Source organism: Tiliqua scincoides, chromosome 6, assembly GCF_035046505.1.
Source record: "Tiliqua scincoides isolate rTilSci1 chromosome 6, rTilSci1.hap2, whole genome shotgun sequence".
NCBI classification, from domain to species: Eukaryota; Metazoa; Chordata; class Lepidosauria; order Squamata; family Scincidae; genus Tiliqua; species Tiliqua scincoides.
The window spans coordinates 33,437,240-33,459,767 of NC_089826.1; the positions used below are offsets into that span (position 1 = coordinate 33,437,240).

At 43.0% G+C, this 22,528-nt stretch overlaps 1 protein-coding gene across 1 annotated transcript in view; it reads left to right on the forward strand.

The window, feature by feature from the left end:
• Positions 1 to 22,528, forward strand: part of LARP1B (La ribonucleoprotein 1B) — a 47,545-nt gene that overhangs the window by 17,051 nt on the left and 7,966 nt on the right. The window contains exons 8-14 of the mRNA XM_066632083.1: positions 8,652 to 8,796; positions 11,663 to 11,837; positions 13,382 to 13,548; positions 15,103 to 15,477; positions 19,396 to 19,519; positions 21,300 to 21,511; positions 21,873 to 21,979. Coding sequence (XP_066488180.1) covers positions 8,652 to 8,796; positions 11,663 to 11,837; positions 13,382 to 13,548; positions 15,103 to 15,477; positions 19,396 to 19,519; positions 21,300 to 21,511; positions 21,873 to 21,979 — 1,305 coding nt within the window. The remainder of the gene's footprint in view (positions 1 to 8,651; positions 8,797 to 11,662; positions 11,838 to 13,381; positions 13,549 to 15,102; positions 15,478 to 19,395; positions 19,520 to 21,299; positions 21,512 to 21,872; positions 21,980 to 22,528) is intronic.

A 22,528-nucleotide genomic window follows, 5' to 3' on the forward strand; every position in this document is an offset into this window, starting at 1 on the left:
GGATGATCCAGGTTCAAATCCCCCCTCAGCCACAAAGCTTCCTGGATAACCTTGGGCCAGTCACTTTCTCTCAGCCTCACCTACCTCACAGGGTTGTTGTGAGGACAAAAAAGAGGGGAGGAGCAGCTGTGTAAACCACCCTGAGCTCTTTGGAGGAAGGGCGGTATAAAAATGTGGAAAATAAATAAATAAATAATTTTTTCATGCTGCTTTATTTGTTTTTGGACTTGAAGGAATCAAATAGTTGAGTGTATGTGGAAATGCCTTCTCTCGTGTGTGATCAGATTGTGAAAAGCCCTTTAGAAGGCTGACTATCTCTAAAAGCCACATTGGAGAAAATTCTGAAATCTGTTATGAAGACACAGTTCATGCTTTGACATATTATTTTCACCACCAGTGCTATTTCCCTGTTTGTCTTAATTTAGTGGTGGCTTTTACTGCCTTTGCATTCCATGCAGTTTATTGTACTCTTTTGTTACAGTTGATGCAAAAATGAAAACATTTTTTTACGCAGAAAATATCTGACATAAGGCTATCTTATTACCCCTGCTAATTGGGTAAGAGGCACTTTTTCAAGTGGGTGCTCCTATTTTTAGCAGGGGGAGAGTAACTGGCCCATCTCACCCCAGCAGTGTCTGTTCTAGTGGCTGTCTGCTGGTATTCTTTTTGCATCTTTTTAGATTGTGAGCCCTTTTGGGACAGGGAGCCATTTAGTTATTTGATTTTTCTCTGTAAACCGCTTTGTGAATTTTTAGTTGAAAAGCGGTGTATAAATACTGTTAATATCTGTTTCAGATTTTAGTTTTTTAAAAATCTTGCTGCCAGGGCTTGAGAGACCTCATGTTGGCAACCTTCAGTCTCGAAATACTATGGTATCGCGCTCTGAAAGGTGGTTCTGGAACAGCGTCTAGTGTGGCTGAAAAGGCCGATTCGGGAGTGACAATCCCTTCCACACTGGGAGCAAGTGCAGTCTGTCCCTGGTCTGTCTCCCTGGCTATGGGCCTTCCTTCTTTGCCTCTTAGCCTCAGTCTGTTGGCCAAGTGTCTCTTCAAACTGGGAAGGGCCATGCTGCACAGCCTGCCTCCTAGCGGGCCGCTCAGAGGCCAGGGTTTCCCACTTGTTGAGGTCCACTCCTAAGGCCTTCAGATCCCTCTTGCAGATGTCCTTGTATCGCAGCTGTGGTCTACCTGTAGGGCGCTTTCCTTGCACGAGTTCTCCATAGAGGAGATCATTTGGGATCCGGCCATCATCCATTCTCACAACATGCCCGAGCCAATGCAGGTGTCTCTGTTTCAGCAGTGCATACATGCTAGGGATTCCAGCTCGTTCCAGGACTGTGTTGTTTGGAACTTTGTCCTGCCAGGTGATGCCGAGGATGCATCGGAGGCAGCGCATGTGGAAAGCGTTCAGTTTCCTCTCCTGTTGTGAGCGGAGAGTCCATGACTCGCTGCAGTACAGAAGTGTACTCAGGACGCAAGCTCTGTAGACCTGGATCTTGGTATGTTCCGTCAGCTTCTTGTTGGACCAGACTCTCTTTGTGAGTCTGGAAAACGTGGTAGCTGCTTTACCAGTGCGCTTGTTTAGCTCGGAATCGAGAGAAAGAGTGTCGGAGATCGTTGAGCCAAGGTACACAAAGTCATGGACAACCTCCAGTTCATGCACAGAGATTGTAATGCAGGGAGGTGAGTCCACATCCTGAACCATGACCTGTGTTTTCTTCAGGCTGATTGTCAGTCCAAAATCTTGGCAGGCCTTGCTAAAACGATCCATGAGCTGCTGGAGATCTTTGGCAGAGTGGGTAGTGACAGCTGCATTGTCGGCAAAGAGGAAGTCACGCAGACATTTCAGCTGGACTTTGGACTTTGCTCTCAGTCTGGAGAGGTTGAAGAGCTTTCCGTCTGATCTAGTCCGGAGATAGATGCCTTCTGTTGCAGTTCCAAAGGCATGCTTCAGCAGGACAGCGAAGAAAATCCCAAACAAGGTTGGCGCAAGAACACAGCCCTGCTTCACTCCGCTTCGGATGTCAAAGGGGTCTGATGTGGAGCCATCAAATACAACAGTGCCCTTCATGTCCTTGTGGAAAGATCTGATGATGCTGAGGAGACTGGGTGGACATCCGATCTTGGAGATAATCTTGAAGAGGCCGTCTCTGCTGACCAGGTCGAAAGCCTTTGTGAGATCTATGAAGGCTATAAAGAGTGGCTGTCGTTGTTCCCTGCATTTCTCCTGCAGTTGTCTAAGGGAGAATACCATATCAGTGGTGGACCTGTTGGCTCGGAATCCACACTGCGATTCTGGATAGACGCTCTCTGCAAGTACCTGGAGCCTCTTTAGTGCAACTCGGGCAAACAGCTTTCCTACAACGCTAAGGAGAGAGATGCTGCGGTAGTTATTGCAGTCACCTGTCGCCTTTGTTCTTGTACAGCGTGATGATGTTTGGATCCCTCGTGTCTTGAGGTACTCCACCTTCTCTCCAGCAAAGACAGAGGATTTCATGCAGCTCAGTGACAATGATATCTTTGCAGCACTTTAGGACTTCAGCAGGGATGCTGTCTTTTCCAGGTGCCTTGCCAAAGGCAAGGGAGTCCAGGGCCACGTGAAGTTCTTCCAGGGTTGGTTCACTGTCAAGCTCCTCCAGCACAGGCAGGCACTCAATGTTGTTCAGAGCTACTTCGGTGACTACATTTTCTCTGGAATATAGCTCAGAGTAGTGCTGTACCCAGCGTTCCATCTGCTGCGCCCGATCCTGGATGACCTCGCCTGCGGCAGACTTCAGAGGGGCAATTTTCTTCTGCGTTGGACCTAGGGCCTGCTTGATACCATCATACATCCCCTTGATGTTGCCCGTGTCAGCTGCTATCTGTATCTCGGAACAGAGCTGGAGCCAGTAGTCGTTAGCACATCTCCTGGCAGTCTGTTGGACTTTGCTGCGAGCAGCTTGGAGGACCTGCAGGTTGCGCTCACTGGGACAGGCCTTGTATATTGCTTGAGCTCTCCTCTTTTCCTCAATTACTGGTGTCAACTCCTCAGAGTGGGCTTCAAACCAGTCTGCCGCCTTGCTGGTCTTCTTGCCGAATGTGGACAAGGCGGTGTTGTAAACGGTTTTCTCTAATACCGTGGTGTTCCCATCTGTTGGATGCATTTGCGTTGTTCCCATCTGTTCTCATCTGTTGGATTTGTTCCCATCTGTTGGATGCATTTGCGTTGGCCGGGCCTGAAAGAGATTCCTGAAGCGCTTGTGCAAATTCCTCCACTTTTCTCTGACCCCCTTCTTGCTGGTATCAATGCGAGGTCTTCCTTCCTTTTTCGTGTGATACAGTCGCTTTGTTTGCAGTTTCACTCTGCTGCACACCAGGGAGTGGTCAGTGTCGCAGGCAGCACCCTGATAACTGCGTGTGATCTTGATGCTGGGAAGGCTGGAGCGTCTGGTGAGGATCAGGTCGAGCTGGTGCCAGTGCTTTGATCTTGGGTGTCTCCAAGAGACTCTATGTTGGGGCTTTGTGTTGAAGAACGTGTTGCTGACACAGAGACCGTGATGACAGCAAAACTCTAGCAGGCGTTGGCCATTTTCTTTCATCCTCCCAGTGCCGAACTGACCTAAGCAAGTGGGCCATGAACTGTTATCAGCACCAACTCTTGAATTGAAATCACCGAGGATGAACAATGGCTCTTTTACAGGGATATTCCTGATAGTGGTGGCCAGGTCATCATAGAATTTGTCTTTGGCTTCTGCTGGAGACGACAGAGTCAGTGCATAAGCACCGATGAGAGTGACAGGTCCTGCTGATGACTGGAGCTGCAGGGACAAAATTCTTTCACTTCCCACAGTAGGTGGGATGATGGATTTCAGCAGGGTATTTCTGACAAAGCCAACGCCATGTTCCCTGGTTTCGTTTGGTGGTTTTCCCTGCCAGAAAAATGAGAAATTTTTCTCCTTGACAGATCTGGAATCTGGCAGCCTCGTCTCTTGAAGGGCGACAATGTCCATCTGCAGTCTGCTCAGCTCCATGTTGATGTCAGCTGTTTTGCGTGCGTCGTCTATTTCTTGCAGGTCATCAGAGAAGCCAGGTGTCATTGTCCTAATGTTCCAGGTTCCCAGCTTTAGGGCAGGAGTTTTCTGTTTTCTGTTGCATGGTGCAGAGTTGTCGATCCGCTTGTCGGTTTTCACCCTAAACCCCACGCACCCCATGAGGTTAACGGACCGTGGCGAGGCAACACCTTACTGGCTGGGGACTGCCCAGCTTAAGGCGGGCAGTAGCTGCCCAATGAGATGCAATGATCTCTCCCACCGTCGGAAGCAGCCCCTGGTGTCATGCTCTACACCAATCGAGCAAAGACTTATAATTGGTAAACTGCTGCTTCCCGTGTTGTGCCGATGCCGTATGACGAAGTTGGAGTGTCCTCTCCAGTGCGCGAAGCCTGGGTAAAGAAGGTATGAAGGATAGGCTGTTACCCATGCAGCAAATCCCCCCTCTCCATGTCGCTGGAATGGTCCAATGGAAAGGCAGAAGCCAATACGGTTGGTTCCAGCGGCGTCGCAGGAGTTGCCAGAACGTGACTGTGTACAGCCGCGAACTGCCTCAGGGACTCCGGCTCCTGATTTTGCCTCGAGGTTGACTCCTGAAGCCTTTTCCACAACTGGATATAGCCACAAGGCAGTGGAGGTTTGAGGTCAGAGTTTCCTTCTCTTAGATGAGCTGCCTTCCTAGGCTGACGAGCAGGGAGGAGGCAAATGGAAGTGTGCAGAGGGGGAGGGGGGAGAGGGAGTTGTGGGTGTTTGGGAGTTGCAGGGAGGGGGCAGGCGGGAGATTGTGGGGGGGGAGGGGGAGAGGGAGTTGTGGGTATTTGGGAATTGCAGAGAAGGAGCATCATCCTGTGTAATCCACCTGCGTCATCCCCTGAGGGCTGGGGATAAGAACAGGCCCTCAGTTTGGCTGTACTTGTCGTAAGAGGCGACCAAACAGCCACCGGGTAGATGGGACTCATCAGCCTAGGAAGGCAGCTCATCTAAGAGAAGGAAACTCTGACCTCAAACCTCCACTGCCTTGTGGCTATATCCAGTTGAGAGACCTCCCCTGTTGGCAACCTTCAGTCTCGAAAGACTATAGTATCGCGCTCTGAAAGGTGGTTCTGGAACAGCGTCTAGTGTGGCTGAAAAGGCCGATTCGGGAGTGACAATCCCTTCCGCACTGGGAGCAAGTGCAGTCTGTCCCTGGTCTGTCTCCCTGGCTATGGGCCTTCCTTCTTTGCCTCTTAGCCTCAGTCTGTTGGCCAAGTGTCTCTTCAAACTGGGAAGGGCCATGCTGCACAGCCTGCCTCCAAGCGGGCCGCTCAGAGGCCAGGGTTTCCCACTTGTTGAGGTCCACTCCTAAGGCCTTCAGATCCCTCTTGCAGATGTCCTTGTATCACAGCTGTGGTCTACCTGTAGGGCGCTTTCCTTGCACGAGTTCTCCATAGAGGAGATCCTTTGGGATCTGGCCATCATCCATTCTCATGACATGACCAAGCCAACGCAGATCATGGCTCGGATATAGGTTGAGATATCGGGTATAGGTTGAGATATAGGATATAGGCTCTTATATAGGTTGAGATCATGGCTCAGATATAGGCAGGTCATGGCTCATGATATAGGTTGAGAGACTTATATCAGGATAATCAGCAGGCTTCCACTGCCTCAGGCAAGTGAGGGAGGAGCACTTCACTGTGACCAGGTTTCTGAGCTTGCAGTGTAAAAATCCAGACCCTATGAGGTAGGATGGCAGCTCAAACTGTGGATTGTGACCTGCCGGTGGGTTGTGAAAATGGCAAGTTGCTAGCTGAGAAGGAAAATATACTGAACCCTATGGAAACTGAAATGGAGCAGCATATGCATGTTTAGTCATGAGTAGGCAAAACGTGCTTTGGTCCACTTTGAAGCGCAGGCTAAGGGGAACACCACCACCAGAATAGTCCTGATCCAATGAATGCAGGCCCCAACAAAGTCTTGAGAAAACAGTGTCCTTCCCCTCCAAGCTGATGAGGAAAAATTATTGAGCCCTGTAGAAAGCAAAAGCCACATGTATGCATTTACTTGCAAGTAGGCAGTGCCTTTGCTCTTATTGAAGGCCAGACATAGGGGGAATGCAAGGCCACCAGAATGGTCCTAATCCAATGAAAGTGGAGCTCAACAAACTCTGGAAGGTGGTCTCCCCACCATAGTAAAAGATAAAAATGGACTTGACTGACTGGAAATGTGAAACTATTTTTTTTTATCTCATAAAGATAGGTGGATCCTAATAGAGTGTCATTTTAAAAAGTGGGTCCAGGTTCTAAAAGGATGGGAACTACTGAGGTAGGACATAATGATGTCTCCTTTCATGTTCAGAAAATTGAACATATTAGCCATGTCTTTTTTGTGTGTTTGACCATATGATTCAGTCAAGTAGCAAAAGTCTCAGGAGGGGCTGAATTATGTACTAACAAAGTCTTAATTGGATTGGAAACTTCTGCATTTTATGAAGGAATACGCTTTTGCTTTGAGGGATATTTTAACAGTTAATAAGATTGGAGTTTTTTCTTTTATAGGAGGCCCTAGAGCATTCTCATGCCATGCTAGTCACTATTCATTGTAATTACTTTTAATTCTACTTGATTATGGACAGTAGTGTTTTGGAGCAAAAAGGCCTGAAACCTCAGGGCTTCTCTTTTTTTTTTCCTGCCTAGTACTGCAATATCTCACATTTTCCTGACAGGGACCAATGTACTTGGTTTCATGATGTAGTTCTTCTTCCTATGGTTGTATTATAGTACTCTGGCATATTTCTGCTTTCAATTAGGAAAAGTTTTAATGCCGAAGATTCAGTATTTAAATTAAGTCAATACTGTCTGCCTTGGGCTCTGCTTTCTTGAGATGTCAGCATGAAATTACTCCCTTGAAAACACATTTACCACTTTCTTCACTTAGATCTTTTCAGGAACTTATTCCTATTTGTGGGCCCTTTTTCTTGTAAAATTATTCAGGCCCCCCCCCCCGTATCCATGGATTCACTTATCTGTGGATGTGGGAGGACCTCCTGCACCCCACCTCTGTCCTCTGAGGGTCTTCTGAGCCCAACAGGGGCCACGGGCAGAAACCCCGGACCTCCCTATGCGTTATAAGGCATTAAAAAGTCACTTTTGGTTTTCACAAAAAACCAGAAATAGTGTTGTTCGCTATTTTTAGTAATTCTGAGCTCTGCAGGTGGACTCACATGGCCTTTTGACAGGCTCTGAAGATCCTCCAGAGGTGAGGGGCACCCAGCACCCTTGGCCTCTGGAGGGAGGGTGGCTTCCCCTGTATCTGTGGATTCACATATCTGTGGGGGGATTCAGGAATATGACTTTGCCATATTTGTGCTTGCAATTAACAGCAGAAAGCATGCTGCTGTACTGTTCAGGCCTGTACTGTTCAAACTGTTACTTATTTTTCTGCAAGGCCTCTACTATTCAAACTGATTTTTGCTTTTCCATAATAAATGTGGAAAAGTAGAGGCAGACAAGTGTGCCATGGAGGGAGGGAACTGCTGCACTGCCATCCCACTCGCCCTGCTGTGTGCACTCCATGTCGGGGGTGGCACTTGCGCTTCTGGCTCCCTAGTGTTGGGGGAGCAAGGATCACCAGTGTTCTTTTCTGCTCTGTGTATGAAAGCAGCAGTGAAGCTATCATGTCTCAGATCTGTAGTCCCAAATGAACAGTTTGGTTTATTACATATAGTCATTTTAGAGCACAATCCTAACCCAGTTTTGAGCACTGACATAAGAGCAATGCAGCTCCGAGATATGGGAACAGACATTCCCTTACCTTGAAGAGACCTCCATGACTGCCACCCAACTGCAGGATGCAACTCATGTCCTATTGGCATGGCTATGCCTGTGCTGTGCTATTGTGCCTTAGTCTTATAATAATGGGCACAGTCCCTTTGCTCTAAATCATGGGTGTCTAAACATTTTGGCAGGAGGGCCACATCATCACTGTGTGGGGGGTCAGGAAAAAAAGGAATTAATTTACATTTAAAATTTGAATAAATGTACATAAATGAATATTAGAGATGGAACTTACATGAATGAATGAAGGTCTTGCAGTAACTCAAGGCCTATTAAAGGCCTTGTACAAAGCAAGGCTGACCTTTCCTTTACTGCTGCTGCTGCATCACAGATATGAAACAGCAAGCAGTGGAGAGAGCCTCATCCCTCATCTCACGTAAGTGGTCGAACAGTCGTCCTAATGCTGAGAGCAGCTGTGTGGGGCCAACATGAGCTCCAACAAGTCTCCGAAGGGCCAGAGGCTCACTGGAGACTGGGAGCTCCCTGCAGGCTGGATTTGGAGCCCCCCAGGTCCGGGGTTTGGGCACCCCTGCTCTAAATCCTTTGAGTATTGCCAGATATTGACAATGACTTGAATATTTCAGGTATGTATTATAGATTCATGTATAATGTTTTTGCTTTTCTTGGTTGTATGGCTGTTCTTTTTATATATAATTTTACTGTTTACCCACTACCTTCACCAATGCAAATAGTTTTTTTAAGGTAGTAAGATTATAAGTGTTTACTATGAAAGATGTGTTAGTTCTGAGACAAGGGGATAGCTTATTGTGTTTTTCCATACCAATAACCTAACGTTTTGCTGTTTTCAGTGAGTATTATTTCAGCCTAGAAAACTTGGAAAGAGACTTTTTCTTGAGGAGAAAGATGGACCAGCAAGGATTCTTGCCTATTTCTTTGATTGCCAGCTTCCATCGTGTGCAGGCTCTTACTACAAATGTTAGTCTAATCCTAGAGGTAAGTGAAAGTTCAGTTTCTTTTCTAGATAGTATTTTTATTTTCACAATTTAAAAAGCAAAAAAAAAAAATTGAATTGAAAAAAGTACAAACTTTTTTTACCTGCTGTTTGGAATTGCAACTTAAAATACATATATTGACCCAGTAATAAGAACATAAGAAGAGTTCCTCTGGATCAGGCCAAAGTCCCATCTAGTCTAGCCTCTTGTATCTTACAGTGGCCCACCAGATGCCTCAGGGAGCTCACAAGACAACACGAGACCTGTATCCTGGTGCCCCCCATTGCATCTGGCATTCTGGAGTAGCCTGCTTTTGAAATCAGGAGGTTGCACATACCTGTCATGATTTATAACCTGCTGTTTGTGATTAACTTTTTCACCAGAAATTTGTCCAATTCCCTTTTAATGGCATCCAGGCCTGATGCCATCACCACATCCTTTGGCAAGGAGTTCCATAGACTAACTACATGGCTGGGTAAAGAAATATTTTCTTTTGTCTGTCCGAACTCTACCCACACTCAGTTTTAGTGGATGTCCCCTGGTTCTGGTATTGTGTGAAAGGGAAAAGAACATTCCTGTATCAATTCTATCCATCCCCTGCAAAATGTTGTATGTCTCAATCATGTCTCCCCTCAGGCACCTTCTAGACTGAAGATCCTCAAATGCTGTAGCCTTTCCTCATAAGGAAAGGGCTGGCCCCAGTTCTGGTCATCACATCTCAAAAAGGATATAGTGAAAATGGAAAAGGTGCAGAAGAGAGTGACCAAAATAATTACTGGGCTGGGTGTAATACTCCAGGTGTGCCTTTACCATAAAGTTGTGAAATGGCATTATATATATTAGCCATTTTATTCTCAATAGCCTTTTTAATGATCCCAAACATGGAACTAGCCTTCCTCACTGCCACCACACATTGAATCGACACTTATATTGAGCTGTCCACCAGCACCCCAAGATCTCTCTCCTGATCTTTCACACACAGCTCAGAACCCATTAGCCTATATGTGAAGTTTTGATTTTTTTTGCTCCAATGTGCAATACTTTATATTTGCTTTCATTGAAATGCATCTGCCATTTTGTTGCCCACTCTCCCAGTTTGGAGAAATCCTTCTGGAGCTCTTCACAATCCCTTCTGGTCTTCACCACTCTGAAAAGTTTAGCATTATCCGCAAACTTGGCTACCTTGCTGCTTAACCTTGTTTCCAGGTCATTTATGAATAGGTTGAAAAGCACTGGTCCCAGGGCAGATCCTTGGGGCACACCACTTTTTGCCTCTCTCCATTGTGAAAATTGCCCATTGACACCCACAATCTGTTTCCTGGTCTTCAACCACTTCCTAATCCATGAGAGGACCTGCCCTCTAGTTCCCTGACTGTGGGGTTTTCTCAGCAGCTTTTGGTGAGGGACCGTGTCAAACGCCTTCTAAAAATCAGATATATAATAGCCACAGATTCTCTCACACCACAATTCTTTTCAAAGAATTCTGAAAGGTTTGTGAGGCAAGACTTACCCTTGCACAAGCCATGCTGATTCTCCCTCAGCAAGACTTGTTCATCTGTGTTTTAAGATTTTATCTTTGATGAGGCATTCTACCATCTTATCTGGAGCCGATGTTAAGCTGACCGGCCTATAGTTTCCTGAGTCCCCTCTCCTTTCCTTTTTAAAGATCAGTGTGACATTTGCTATCCTCCAATCCTCTGGCACTGTGGCCATTTTAAGGGACAAGTTGCATATTTTAGTCAAGAGATCAGCAACTTCATTCTTTAGTTCCTTAATAACTCTTGGGTAGATGCCAATCTGGGCCTGGTGACTTGTCATTTTGGTCTGAAATATCTTCTCTTTAAACCTCTGTCTGACTTTTTTCTTTAGTCAGGGAGGGCCGTTAGGGCAGTGGTATCTGCCTGAGGTCTTCCGCTGTGAAGACGGATGCAAAGAACTCATTTAATTTCTCTGCCATCTTCAAATCTCCTTTTATCTTCCCTTTCCCTCCCTCACCATCCAGCACACCAACCACTTCTCTGGCAGGTTTCCTGCTTCCTACACATTTGAAGAAGCTTTTATTATTCCCCTTAATGTTGCTGACTGTGTGTTTCTCAAAGTCTGTCTTGGCATCCACCACTATCTTCTTACTTTTTTTTTTTTTTGCCACAGTTTATGTTGCTTTTATTCTCCTCTTTAGGGTAAGACTTCCATTTCAGAAGGAAGCTTCCTTGTCCTTTACAGCCTCTCTAACTTTGCTTGTTAGAAATGAATTGAATGAGTTGCTTAAACATCTGCTTAGTATTTAAAAGTCCAATTTTGGGGAAGCATTGGGATGGAAATCAGATATATTAATCCTAAAATTGATTTATGTAAGAATGACTAAGTATATTCTGGATATGCCTCTTGAAGGTGGGTGTTCCTTAAAATCTTAAGTTACTTCCTGGGAAGGGGTTAGAATTTTTTTTATTTTACTGATTGTAGTTAACCATGTTGTGGAATATCAGTGTATGAATACTCAATAGGTAGAATAAGTATCCCTGTCCTTTGTTCTGGAAAGTGAGGAATAACTTGGACAGTTCCAAATCAATTTAAAAGGAAAGTGGACAAAAGGAGCGCAATTATAAAAGGCAAAAGAAGCTGTAAAATGTAGTGAATAATTTATAGTAGTAATCAGGAGCGTGTTTCTGATTTCACAGATCTTGTGTTCATCTCCATGCATTCAGACTCCTTCAGCGTTAAGTAACAAGGTGCTTTTTGCTATCATATGGCATTTTTGATACAATCGGGGAGTAGAGCACCATTTACAGCGGGGTATTCTTGGCTAGTCTGAAGGATTTTGTAGCAACATTTCATGCATTGTGCTTATGTTTTTTTGTGTCATCTAGGCCTTAAAGGACAGCACCGAAGTTGAAATAATAGATCAGAAGATGAGAAAAAGAGTAGAACCAGAAAAATGGCCAATTCCAGGGCCTTCGCCACGTAGTCTTCCACAAACTGATTTTTCCCAACTTATTAACTGCCCAGAATTCATACCTGGCAAAGTTTTTGGTTCATATACTGGTAAGTTTACCTTTTTTTTCCTGTTTTCTGTCTATCACAGGGGTGCCCAAACCCCGGCCCTGGGGCACTTGCGGCCCTCAAGGTCTCCCAATGCGGCCCTCGGAGTCCCCAGTCTCCAATGAGCCTCTGGCACTCCGGAGACTTGCTGGAGCCCACACCGGCCCAACGCAACTGCTTTCATTGTGAGGGCAACTGTTTGACCTCTTGCGTGAGCTGTGGGATGAGGGTTCCCTCCACTGCTTGCTGTTTCACATCCGTGACGCAGCAGCGGCAGCGAAGTGCAAAGACTTTTATAGGCCTTGAGCTATTGCAAGACCTTCATTCATTCATATAAGTTCATCTTTAGTATATTCATTTATGGAAACTTATGTAAATTTATTCAAATTTTAAATGAAAATCAATTCTTTTTTCCCCCGGCCCCTGACACAGTGTCTGAGAAATAATGTGGCCCTCCTGCCAAAAACTTTGAACACCCCTGGTCTATCAAGCATGTCCATTATTGTTAATCTGAACACAAATGCAAAACTCCCTTTCTTATGCAAGAGACCCCACTGTGCTGCTGTTAGCATGGTACTACTTTTGTACAACTGTGTTAAGAGGCATATTGCCGTTGATAGACCTGTCTTCCTTGAATTTCTCCAGTCCCCTTTAAAGCCATCCAAGCTAGTGGCTATCTCCATCTTGTGGCAACGAATTCCACAGACTAATTATGTGCTTTATTTGTCTGTTCTAAAACTCATGACAGTTGGCTTCATTAAATTACTCTAGTTTTAGTATTGTGAGAAAAACTTTGCTCTATCCACTATTTACATGCATAAGTTTATAAGTCTCAATCTGGTTGCCTCCATCACCTTTCATCCAGGCTAGAAAGCCCCAAATTTTATAACCTTATCTTATAAGTTGAGGTGTTTATTTCTGGTGAGTAAGATAGAATTACTGCCTAAGTCTTTCTGAACCTAGTGGCTGAGTAAAGTAGCACCATTTTCCAATAGCTCTAATAAGAAAACTCTTCTGATTATTTTGGTTTCCGTTTTGCACCTTTTCTAGCTTTTTGATATGTGCTGACCAGAACTGTACAAACTATTCCAAATGTCTCTGCATCATAGATTTATATAGATGCAGTATAATCTTAGCAGTCTTATTCTTAATCCCTTTCCTAATGACTCCTAGTATGGTGTTTGCTGCCGTCACAGCTGCTACACATGCTGCTACACATGTTTCATGTTTCATCATGAGCTCAAAGATTGCTTTCCTGGTTTGTCACTGATGGCTCGTATGCCTGTAGTTCTTTGCTCTTTCCCTTAACAAAAATAAGCAGTGTTTTCAGGATTGCAGGATTTGACTTCAGTGGAGTCAAAGATGTGGCAGCACCTGTACAAGTGGAGCACTAAAGGGAGGGTGGCCTTTCTTTGGAGACATAGCATCTAGTTGCCAGTATGTACATTCATATGCTCAAAGGGCCTCATTAAGCATTCCAACAAAGTTAAACAATGCAGAAATGTGGCGTGATCTTGTGTAAATACAGAAATAATTTTCAATTTTAGAATCTGCACCAAGCTCTCCAAGAGTGGGAGGTCTAAATACCAAGAAAAGCACTGAAACAAATCTTCAATCAATGTCTAAAGGATTATCTACAAGCTTGCCAGATCTGGACTCTGAGCCTTGGATAGAAGTAAAAAAGAGACATCGTCCATCTCCAGCTAAGCCAAAGGTATTTTAGGATTGCAATGTTGTCTCTTTCCAAGCACACTGTAAGAATTTATTTCAAGTGAACTCCCTTTAAAATCCAGGAGGGAATAAGGCATATTCAGTGATGAAATGAAACCACTATTGTTTGACTGCCATCCTTGATCATTCTTATTAATTCTTTTTCCTGTATCAAAAATGGTTCCTAAGGAACTCTGAAAATGTGTATTAAGAGATAGGATAACCATTCTCAGCCACTGTGCTGCTGCACATTTGTGTACCATGAATGGTCTGTAGGAGTGCTGTGGGAATTTGAGAGAGGGGCATTTATTAATAGGGCCAGTGGGGGATGTGAGCCCTCCTGCCAGCAGAGCTGTGTACTTTGTCAATTTTAGCACCTTATCAGTGTGCCATGGGATGAAAAAGGTTGAGAACAACTGACATAGGAGGTAATGTACTATGCAAGTATAACCTAATTATCCACAGATTTTTCACCCATGGTTTTAGATGAGAAGGGCCCTTTAAAAGAAAGTTGTTTAACACTAGCCTCCTTAATGGGAGAGGGGGCAGCCGGTTGACAATCCATCAATCATTCTCTCTCCAGGCATTTAGAACAGCTTTACTCTGAGGCAAGCAATCCCTCTAGTTCCCCTGAAGGGAGGGATTGCTGCCTCAGCCTTTCTAAGTGCCTGGAGAGAGACTGATTGTCTGCTCTATGCATTACAAAGGTCAGCAAGGCTGTTTGTAAATCACTGAACAAAAGGACATTGTTTTTCAAATGGATTTGCTTTAATGCAATTTTTGTCATCCCTCAGGAATGAGACTTAACCTATATATTGAAACTGTCCTGTCAACTGTCCTGAAACTGAATTGAATTGAATTGAATTGAAATTGAATTGAATTGAAATTGAAACTGAATTGAAACTGAATTGAAACTGTCCTGCCAACTTAATCTTAACTGGTGAATTAATATATGGTATTGGAATTGAAACTGAAACTGAAACTGAATTGAATGGAATTGAATTGAAATTGAATTGAATTGAAACTGAATTGAAACTGAATTGAAACTTAATCTTAACTGGTGAATTAATATATGGTATTGGAATTTGTGAGTCTCTTATGATTTAGGCTCCTAGTGTAAGTTAATGCAAACATCCATTATTGTATGACTTGTGTTGGCATAGTTGCCAGCATCTCTAGAAGGCAGAAACAGATCTTGTGCAAATGGTTTTGCTCTGGAAAAACATGGAATTAATTTGTGTAACAATGCTGGGCAGTGGACTTTCTTAAACCCATTAAAGTTGAGGGTCTTGAGTATGCTTCACTTGGTTGAACTATGGCCACTGTTACAATTCAAGTCAACAATGGACATAGTAAAACAATTTTAAGTGTAAGATGCATACGAGTGAGTTTAAGAAGCGTAAATGGTGGTTTGTAAATGAGTCTGTTTTATATGAGTGTGATAAAAGTGCTATTTCTCCTGTTGGAAAAAAAACTGTTCATTTTCTTTCTATTTAATCTCAGTTCTTTCAAGAAGTGGCTTTGATTCATTGAAGTGATAAGACTTCTGCTTTTTCAGGAATCAGTGATTGTATTTGAGGAAATGTCAGAGCAGCAGCAGCCACCACCTCCTCCATTGGAACAAGAGCAGGAAGAGCTTGATTTTTTTTTTGATGAAGAGATGGAACAAATTAAAGGTCGCAAAAATACCTTCACAGAGTGGTCAGATAGTGATTCAGACTATGAAATTGATGATCAGGATTTAAATAAGATTTTGATTGTAACACAGACACCACCATATATGCGAAAGCATCCAGGAGGTGATCGTACTGGCAACCATGTGTCTCGTGCAAAAATTACATCAGAACTTGCCAAAGTTATTAATGATGGCTTATATTACTATGAACAGGATTTATGGATGGAGCAGAGTGAAAATGACTGTGTAGCTATGAAGGTAACTGAATTATTTGACAAACTATGATTTAATGAATGTGCAGGTTGATGCAGCTTGGCTCTTGTTAATGGAGAGTTTAATGGATGAAAATTGGAAAGTGATTTATAGAAATGTCACTTTTCTAGTTCACTTTTGATAGAGTGCTGAATTGAAGCAATTTTTTCTATAAATCAACAAAAACAGTAATATAGGGGGGCCTTTGCTCAGCTTCGGCTGGTGCGCCAGCTGCGACCGTACTTGGATTGTGCAGACCTGGCCACGGTGATCCATGCCACGGTGACATCGAGGTTAGATTACTGTAACGCGCTCTATGTGGGGCTGCCCCTGAAGACGGTTCGGAAACTACAATTAGTACAGAATGCGGCGGCCCGTGTGGTCACCAGAGCTAGGCGGTTTGACTCTGTCAGCCCGCTTCTCCGGGGGCTACATTGGCTGCCCATTTGTTTCCGGGCCCAATTCAAGGTGCTGGTTTTGACCTTTAAAGCCCTATACTGCTCTGGGCCAGGATATCTTAGAGACCGCCTACTCCCGTACAATCCGGCTGGTCCTCTCAGGTCATCAGAGAAGGCCTTTTTGCAAGTGCCGCCACCCAAGGAGGTCCGGGGGGCGGCTGCAAGAAATAGGGCCTTCTCGGTAGTGGCACCAACATTATGGAACTCCCTTCCCCTTGACTTGAGAATGGCTCCCTCTCTTGAGAGTTTTCGGTGAGGCCTGAAAACACTGTTGTTTAAACAAGCCTTCTGATTTCTGGCCTTCTTAACTTTTTTATACATCTTTTAGTTTTACAGGCTTGATTCCTCGGTGATCTGCTCTTTTACTCTTTTAATCTGACTACTGTTTTTATGGCCTCTGTAGTGTGTGTTTTTAAATGTTTTTATTTGCTTGTATTAATGTTTTTAAAAATCTGTTTTTTAATATGTTGTTAGCCGCCCTGGGTCCCGTTAGGGAGAAGGGCGGGATAAAAATAAAGTTTTATTATTATTATTATTATTATTATTAGATGAATTGGTTGGTATTCTAAGGCCATCTATTTGTTGTGTAGTTTTGTGGTAATGTACTGGGATAGCTGTTCCTTGGGCTGTTTAGACACAGTTTTCCTAGGTTTGAAAAAACTGTGGAGCTTTGGTTTAATGTATAAGGCAGTGTTATTCAAACTGTGAGACGCAGCTCTTTAGGGCGGCGCCAGGAACTCAAAGGGGAGGCGCCAGATATCCTCTCACAGCGATACAGTCACACCCCTGGGCAGAATATGAGCCCAGAATATCTTCTGCCCATCATCTGCACTTTTTTTAAAGCAGATGAAACAGGAGTTGCTCAGCTGCCGCTCCGCCCTCTTCCGAGCATGCTCAGCTTGCAGTCCTTAACCCTCGCTGATCCTTGTCTGGTTGGTTCCTAGTTCCCAACCTGGGATCGCTTCTCATCAAAGTGAAATCTCTCTTTTCAACCCCCTCCCTCTTCCACTCCCCCCTTTCGATCTCCAAACCTTCCTGCTTTCCTCCCCCTCCCCAAATAAAACGCTTCCTATTTTACCAGTCACCAGGGGTCTTAAAGTTGCTTCCATGCAGTTGGCAAAGGGGAAGGGGAGAGACAAGCACACACTTTACTTGGCCAGGAACAGTAAAAGGCTACTGTCTTTAAAGTGATTTATTCATCCTGTTGTTTGACTGAAGAGGAAAGGCTGTATTTTTAAAGTGCTGAATCTTGCTATTTGAAGGGAATACTTATCAGCCATTGATGAAGTGATTGCCAGCCCAATCCTATCCACACTTTCCTGGGAGTAAGCCCCATTGACGCTAATGGGACTTACTTCTGAGTAGACATGCCTAGGCTTGAGCTGTGCATCTCCTAGTAAAGGAGACAAATCAGCTTCCTAACCAAACCCTTATCAGCTCTGATATATTTTCATGGTCTATTTTTGTTTTCCCCACCAGCTGCTGGAAAAATTTCATTTCATTAAATTAATAAAGGGTTCAATCCTATCCAAGGAGAATGGGAGAAATGACTAGTTGGATTGGGGTCCACAGGGGTGTGTGTGTGTTGTAATGTTGGTCAGACTGGTTGTTCACAAAGTTCATTTGATAAAACAATTCTATTGGTATGCTTACAAAGTTTAAAAAAATGAGTCCTCCTGGACCAGACAAAATCTACCTACTCCAGCATCCTGTCTCCAACAGTGATCGGCAGCTGATCATTTATAAAGCATGTATATTGCTGTGTATTAATATATTTTTAAGATCTGAATTTAATTAATGATATGATTAATATAATTAATATTAATATAGTTAATATATATTTAATATTATAATAAATATAATATTATATTTAATATAGTTAGTATTTCTGACCACTTCCTGTTTAATGATGTCACTTCCAGCCCTCAGGATGGGGAGTCATGGCCAACAGTCACGGGGGTCAAGGGAGCCACTGGCTGGAAAAGTTTGAGTGTCACTGGTATAAGGGATAAAAATGGAGGTGGAGGAGGGAGCTCATGAACATGGGAGAGTTTAAAGATGTATTCACAACTGAACAAACCATGGTTTAATAATGTGAACCAGCTGTCTGTTTGAGCTATGTTTTTCAGACTGTAAAGGGAAAAGAGGGTTGTTTTCTAAAGAAAATAGTACTGAAAATAAGGAAGAAAGTGTAGCAACATTGCATCTAGTATGTGGGGACTATCCATCTTGTGATGTTGTAGCCAAAATTTTCAAATACATAAGAACAGGCCATAGGCCCATCTGGATCAGGCCATAGGCCCATCTAGTCCAGCTTCCTGTATCTCACAGTGGCCCACCAGACGCCTCAGGGAGCACACAAGACCTGCATCCTGTTGCCCTCCCTTGCATCTGACATAGCCCATTTCTGAAATCAGGAGGTTGCAATTACATATCATGATTTGTAACCCGTAACGAATTTTTCCTCCAGAAATTTGTCCAATCCCCTTTTAAAGGCATCTAGGCCAGATTCCACCACCACATCCTGCGGCAAGGAGTTCCACAGACCAACCACACACTGAGTAAAGAAATAGTTTCTTTTGTTCATCCTAACCCTCCCAACACTCAATTTTAGTGGATGTCCCCTGATTCTGGTGTTACGTGAGATTGTAAAGAGCACCTCTATCCGTACCGTGCATAATTTTGTATGTCTCAATCATGTCCCCTCTTAGGCGCCTCTTTTCTAGGCTCAAGAGGCCCAAATTCCGTAGCCTTTCCTCATAAGAAGGTGCCCCAGCCCAGTAATCATCTTAGTCACTCTCTTTTGCACCTTTTCTATTTCCGCTATGTCTTTTTTGAGATGTGGTGACCCGAACTGGACACAATACTCCAGGTGTGGCCTTACCATCAATTTGAACAAAGGCATTATAATATTAGCTGTTTTGTTCTCAATACACTTGTGCATAATTTTGAGATCAAGGTATAACCTCAGGTTACTACATGAAGTGACTTTGGAAGTAATGTGGCTTTCTGATACTACCTTTGAGTATCCAGTTTGACAGATTCAGGTTTTGGTTATCCAGAGTTGGTGGCCATTTGAAAAAGGGGGGGGGGGAACCCCCTTGGCACAATTTACCTTTTTCTTGGATAATAGAGGGTAGTTCACTATCATTGGGTGGGATCTGGACAGCTGTAGTCTTGCTGTTAAAATCTTTCTGTTCTTGTAAGCTGAGATGTAGGATATAAACTTGGAAAATCTGCTTTAATTAATGTATTAATATTAATATTTTTGTAAGTGTGACAGTTTATCACACCCCCAGTTGCCATCTGGAATAACTTTCATAGTTCTCCAAGAATATTTGAGTCAAATAAGAGATGGACTTTTGAACAAATGCTGTGTGCTGAAAAGTTATATTTCTGTGGATTATTGTTGCAGTGTTATAATTCTATAATAGATTTTACAGATATATTTTGATTTCCATTTCAGCAAGAAGTTGAAAACTTTAAGAAGTTAAATCTCATCAGTAAAGAAGAGTTTGACAATCTTGCACCTGAGCATATAAAATATCCAAATCTGGAATTTCCTCCAGGTCCTCCAAAGTCTCAACAAGGTGTGTATGCATAGTGTTAGAATACTAGATTAAGCAATTTCTGCCCAAAGTTGCATATACGGAGCCAAAGGTGTATGCCTGTGGGCCAGGCAAAAACGGGTTAACATTTTTCCCCCTCGCACTGTACCGGAACCAGGTAACATCCACTGAAGATTACATTTCTAATGTGAATTACCTCATTTTACAATTCATGGTCTAATGGGTAATATCAATGAATATGATGAAAATATGCATTTTAAAATTAAATTGTGATTTTCATCATTTTAAAGACATTCCAAGTTCTCTCTCAAATCCTGTTGAGAGAGTTGTATGTACTTTGTCCCAGCCATTTTTCTTTTGGTAGTTACATCAGTTTTTATTGCCATTAATAAGTTAATGCCATCCTTGTGGTGTAGTCTCTTAACCCTTCGGATTGTGAAGATATTGTAGAAACTATGTAGAGAACGCATCTCAGAAGTGACAGCTAGTTGAACAACATGCCTCACTGCCGAACCATTGGCTTCTGTTGTGCATTGTAGTGATTCTTTTGTGACTTGAGAATTAGGTATTGAAATCAAGGAGTTAAAATATCTAAATATGCAACAAATGAACAAAGATTTCCACTGATTGGGTGGTATTTCAGTACCCTGGTTAACTCCTTGCTTCTTCCCATGAGTAACAATATCAGAATACAGGTGTGCCCCAATATTTGTGGGGCTTCTGTTCCAGAACCCCCCACAGTTAAGTGAAACTGCAGTTACTGGCAGATGTCCCCATCCTCTGGAGGCAAGGTGAGCACCACTTCCCTTGCCTCCAAAGGGTCCCGGTAGCTCAGCAGTTTAAAAAAAAGCTACTTCTGATTTCTCTGTGAAACCTGAAGGGATGTTTTTAATGCATTATAAGGTATCTGTGATTTTAGTTAACTGTGGGAGGTTCTGGAACAAAACTCCCGCAGATACCAGGGCACGCCTTTTTTCTGATATTGTTACTCAAGGGAAGAGGCAAGGAGTTAAGCATGGTATTGAAACACCACCCAACTACTGGAAATCTTTGTTCATTTTCTGTATATGTGGTGTGGGGGGGCATGGATCTGATCCACGAATAAGTGAAACCAAGGTTATGTGGCCCCCCTGTATAAGAAACAATTTGCTTAATTGACATAATTTATAGAAATGGTAGAATTGAGCTTTCCTTGGTACAACAGAGTAGCTTGCATGATGTAAATAAGAGTGATTTAAACTGCCAAAATTAAATAATTGACACTTCTAGTTTTGAAAGTCATACAGTTTTTGATCAAGTGTACATGCTGACTAATTTCAAAAACTGAAAGATATTGTGTGGAGGCAGTTTTGTAAGAGTGTGAAGTTCTAAAAAAGAAAATTTTCCAAGTATATATTTATATACACACATACAGAGAGAGAGAGAGATTCTCCTCCTAGTTCATTGCTAGGACTGAATTTAACTAGCATTTGGCAGAAGGAAAAACCGGCCCCATGTGGCTGTTTCTACATTTACCTCCACATGGTTTGATATGAAGAGCATTCAGTGTGTGAGCCACTGCCCATCAAAGAAGCAGAAGAATTATTATTATGCCATCAAAGAAGCATGTTTGAAATTTCAGTTTTGAAATTGAAATGCGATCAGCAACTTCTGATATAGTGAATCAACACCAAACTTCTCAAATAAGTCATTGTCACGTAGCAGTTTTGTGTAACATTTAAATCCTTAAAAGGCTCTGAACCTTCCTTCAGAAAGCAAGCTGCTTAATGTATGTTATTAATCTTCTGATCTTTTTGATCAGACTTAACTGAAGAGCTGGCTTGTAAATTGTTTGGCATTCAAGAAGTACCGCCAACAACAATGGCTCGCTCACTGCCAACAGCTGTCCCTGAATCTCCTAGTGTTCACTCTAGCAAAACACCCAAAACGCCTCGTACACCAAGACTGCAAGATCCTAACAAAACACCAAGATTCTATCCTGTGGTTAAAGAAGCAAGATCCATTGACGTTAAGGTAATTAAAAAATTCTTCATATACACGTTCTGAATCCTAAAACCTTAGTGCTGTTTATTACCACCAGGTAACACAGCCTCTGAAACAGTTTTAAAATTCCTTCTACTCATATTTTTCTTCTAGTGTAGGAAATGATAATCTTGGATTTGGTCAGAGCTATTCAGTGACTATTTCAATTTCACTATTAACTTCTTGTAAAGGCCAAGCAGTTGGGTAGTGATGCTCAACTTTATGACCTCATAATGCATATGATACACAGTGTGAAATTTTAGGAAACTTGACTTTGATTAGGCTGTGATTCTTCAGAAACGTGTCCCCAGTCACATCAGAAAAATATAATGTTATATTTCATTAATTATAGACACGAAGGAAAAGAAAAACACGGCATAGTACAAACCCTCCACTAGAAAGTCATGTTGGCTGGGTAATGGATTCCAGGGATCACAGGCCAAGAACATCTTCTATAAGGTGATTTTGCATGTGCTAATTTAGTCTGGTTTTTTTGTTCATTTCAGAGAATCAATGAGAACTACTGTTTATATGGTTTTGCAAGATATATGTTTACAACTGAAGAGCAGTGAGAGGAAGCAATTAAGACAATAAAATACTTTAGACCTACATACACTGCACTTTTGTATTTGGAAGCAGATTCTTATGTACAAAGTGCACATGTATAGGACGTAACAAAAGCCCTCTTGGAACAGGCTCAAAAACCACCTAGTCTATCTTCCTCTTTCACATGGTGGCCCCATAGCTGCCTCTGGGAAACCTACAAGCAGTTGAGGGTGGCATATTTCTCCCACCATTACTCCCCTTCAACTGGTATTGAGAAACATACTGTTGATAAACCTGGAGGTAGCTTATGGTTGTTATGGCTAGTAGCTGTGACATTGGCTTCCATGCAATTTGTCCAATCCCTCAAGCTAGGAATGAATTCCATAGGCTAATTGTGTGTTGTGTGAAGTACTTCCTTTCCTTAGATTTAGATCTCCCACCAGTCCATTTCTTTGGCTAACC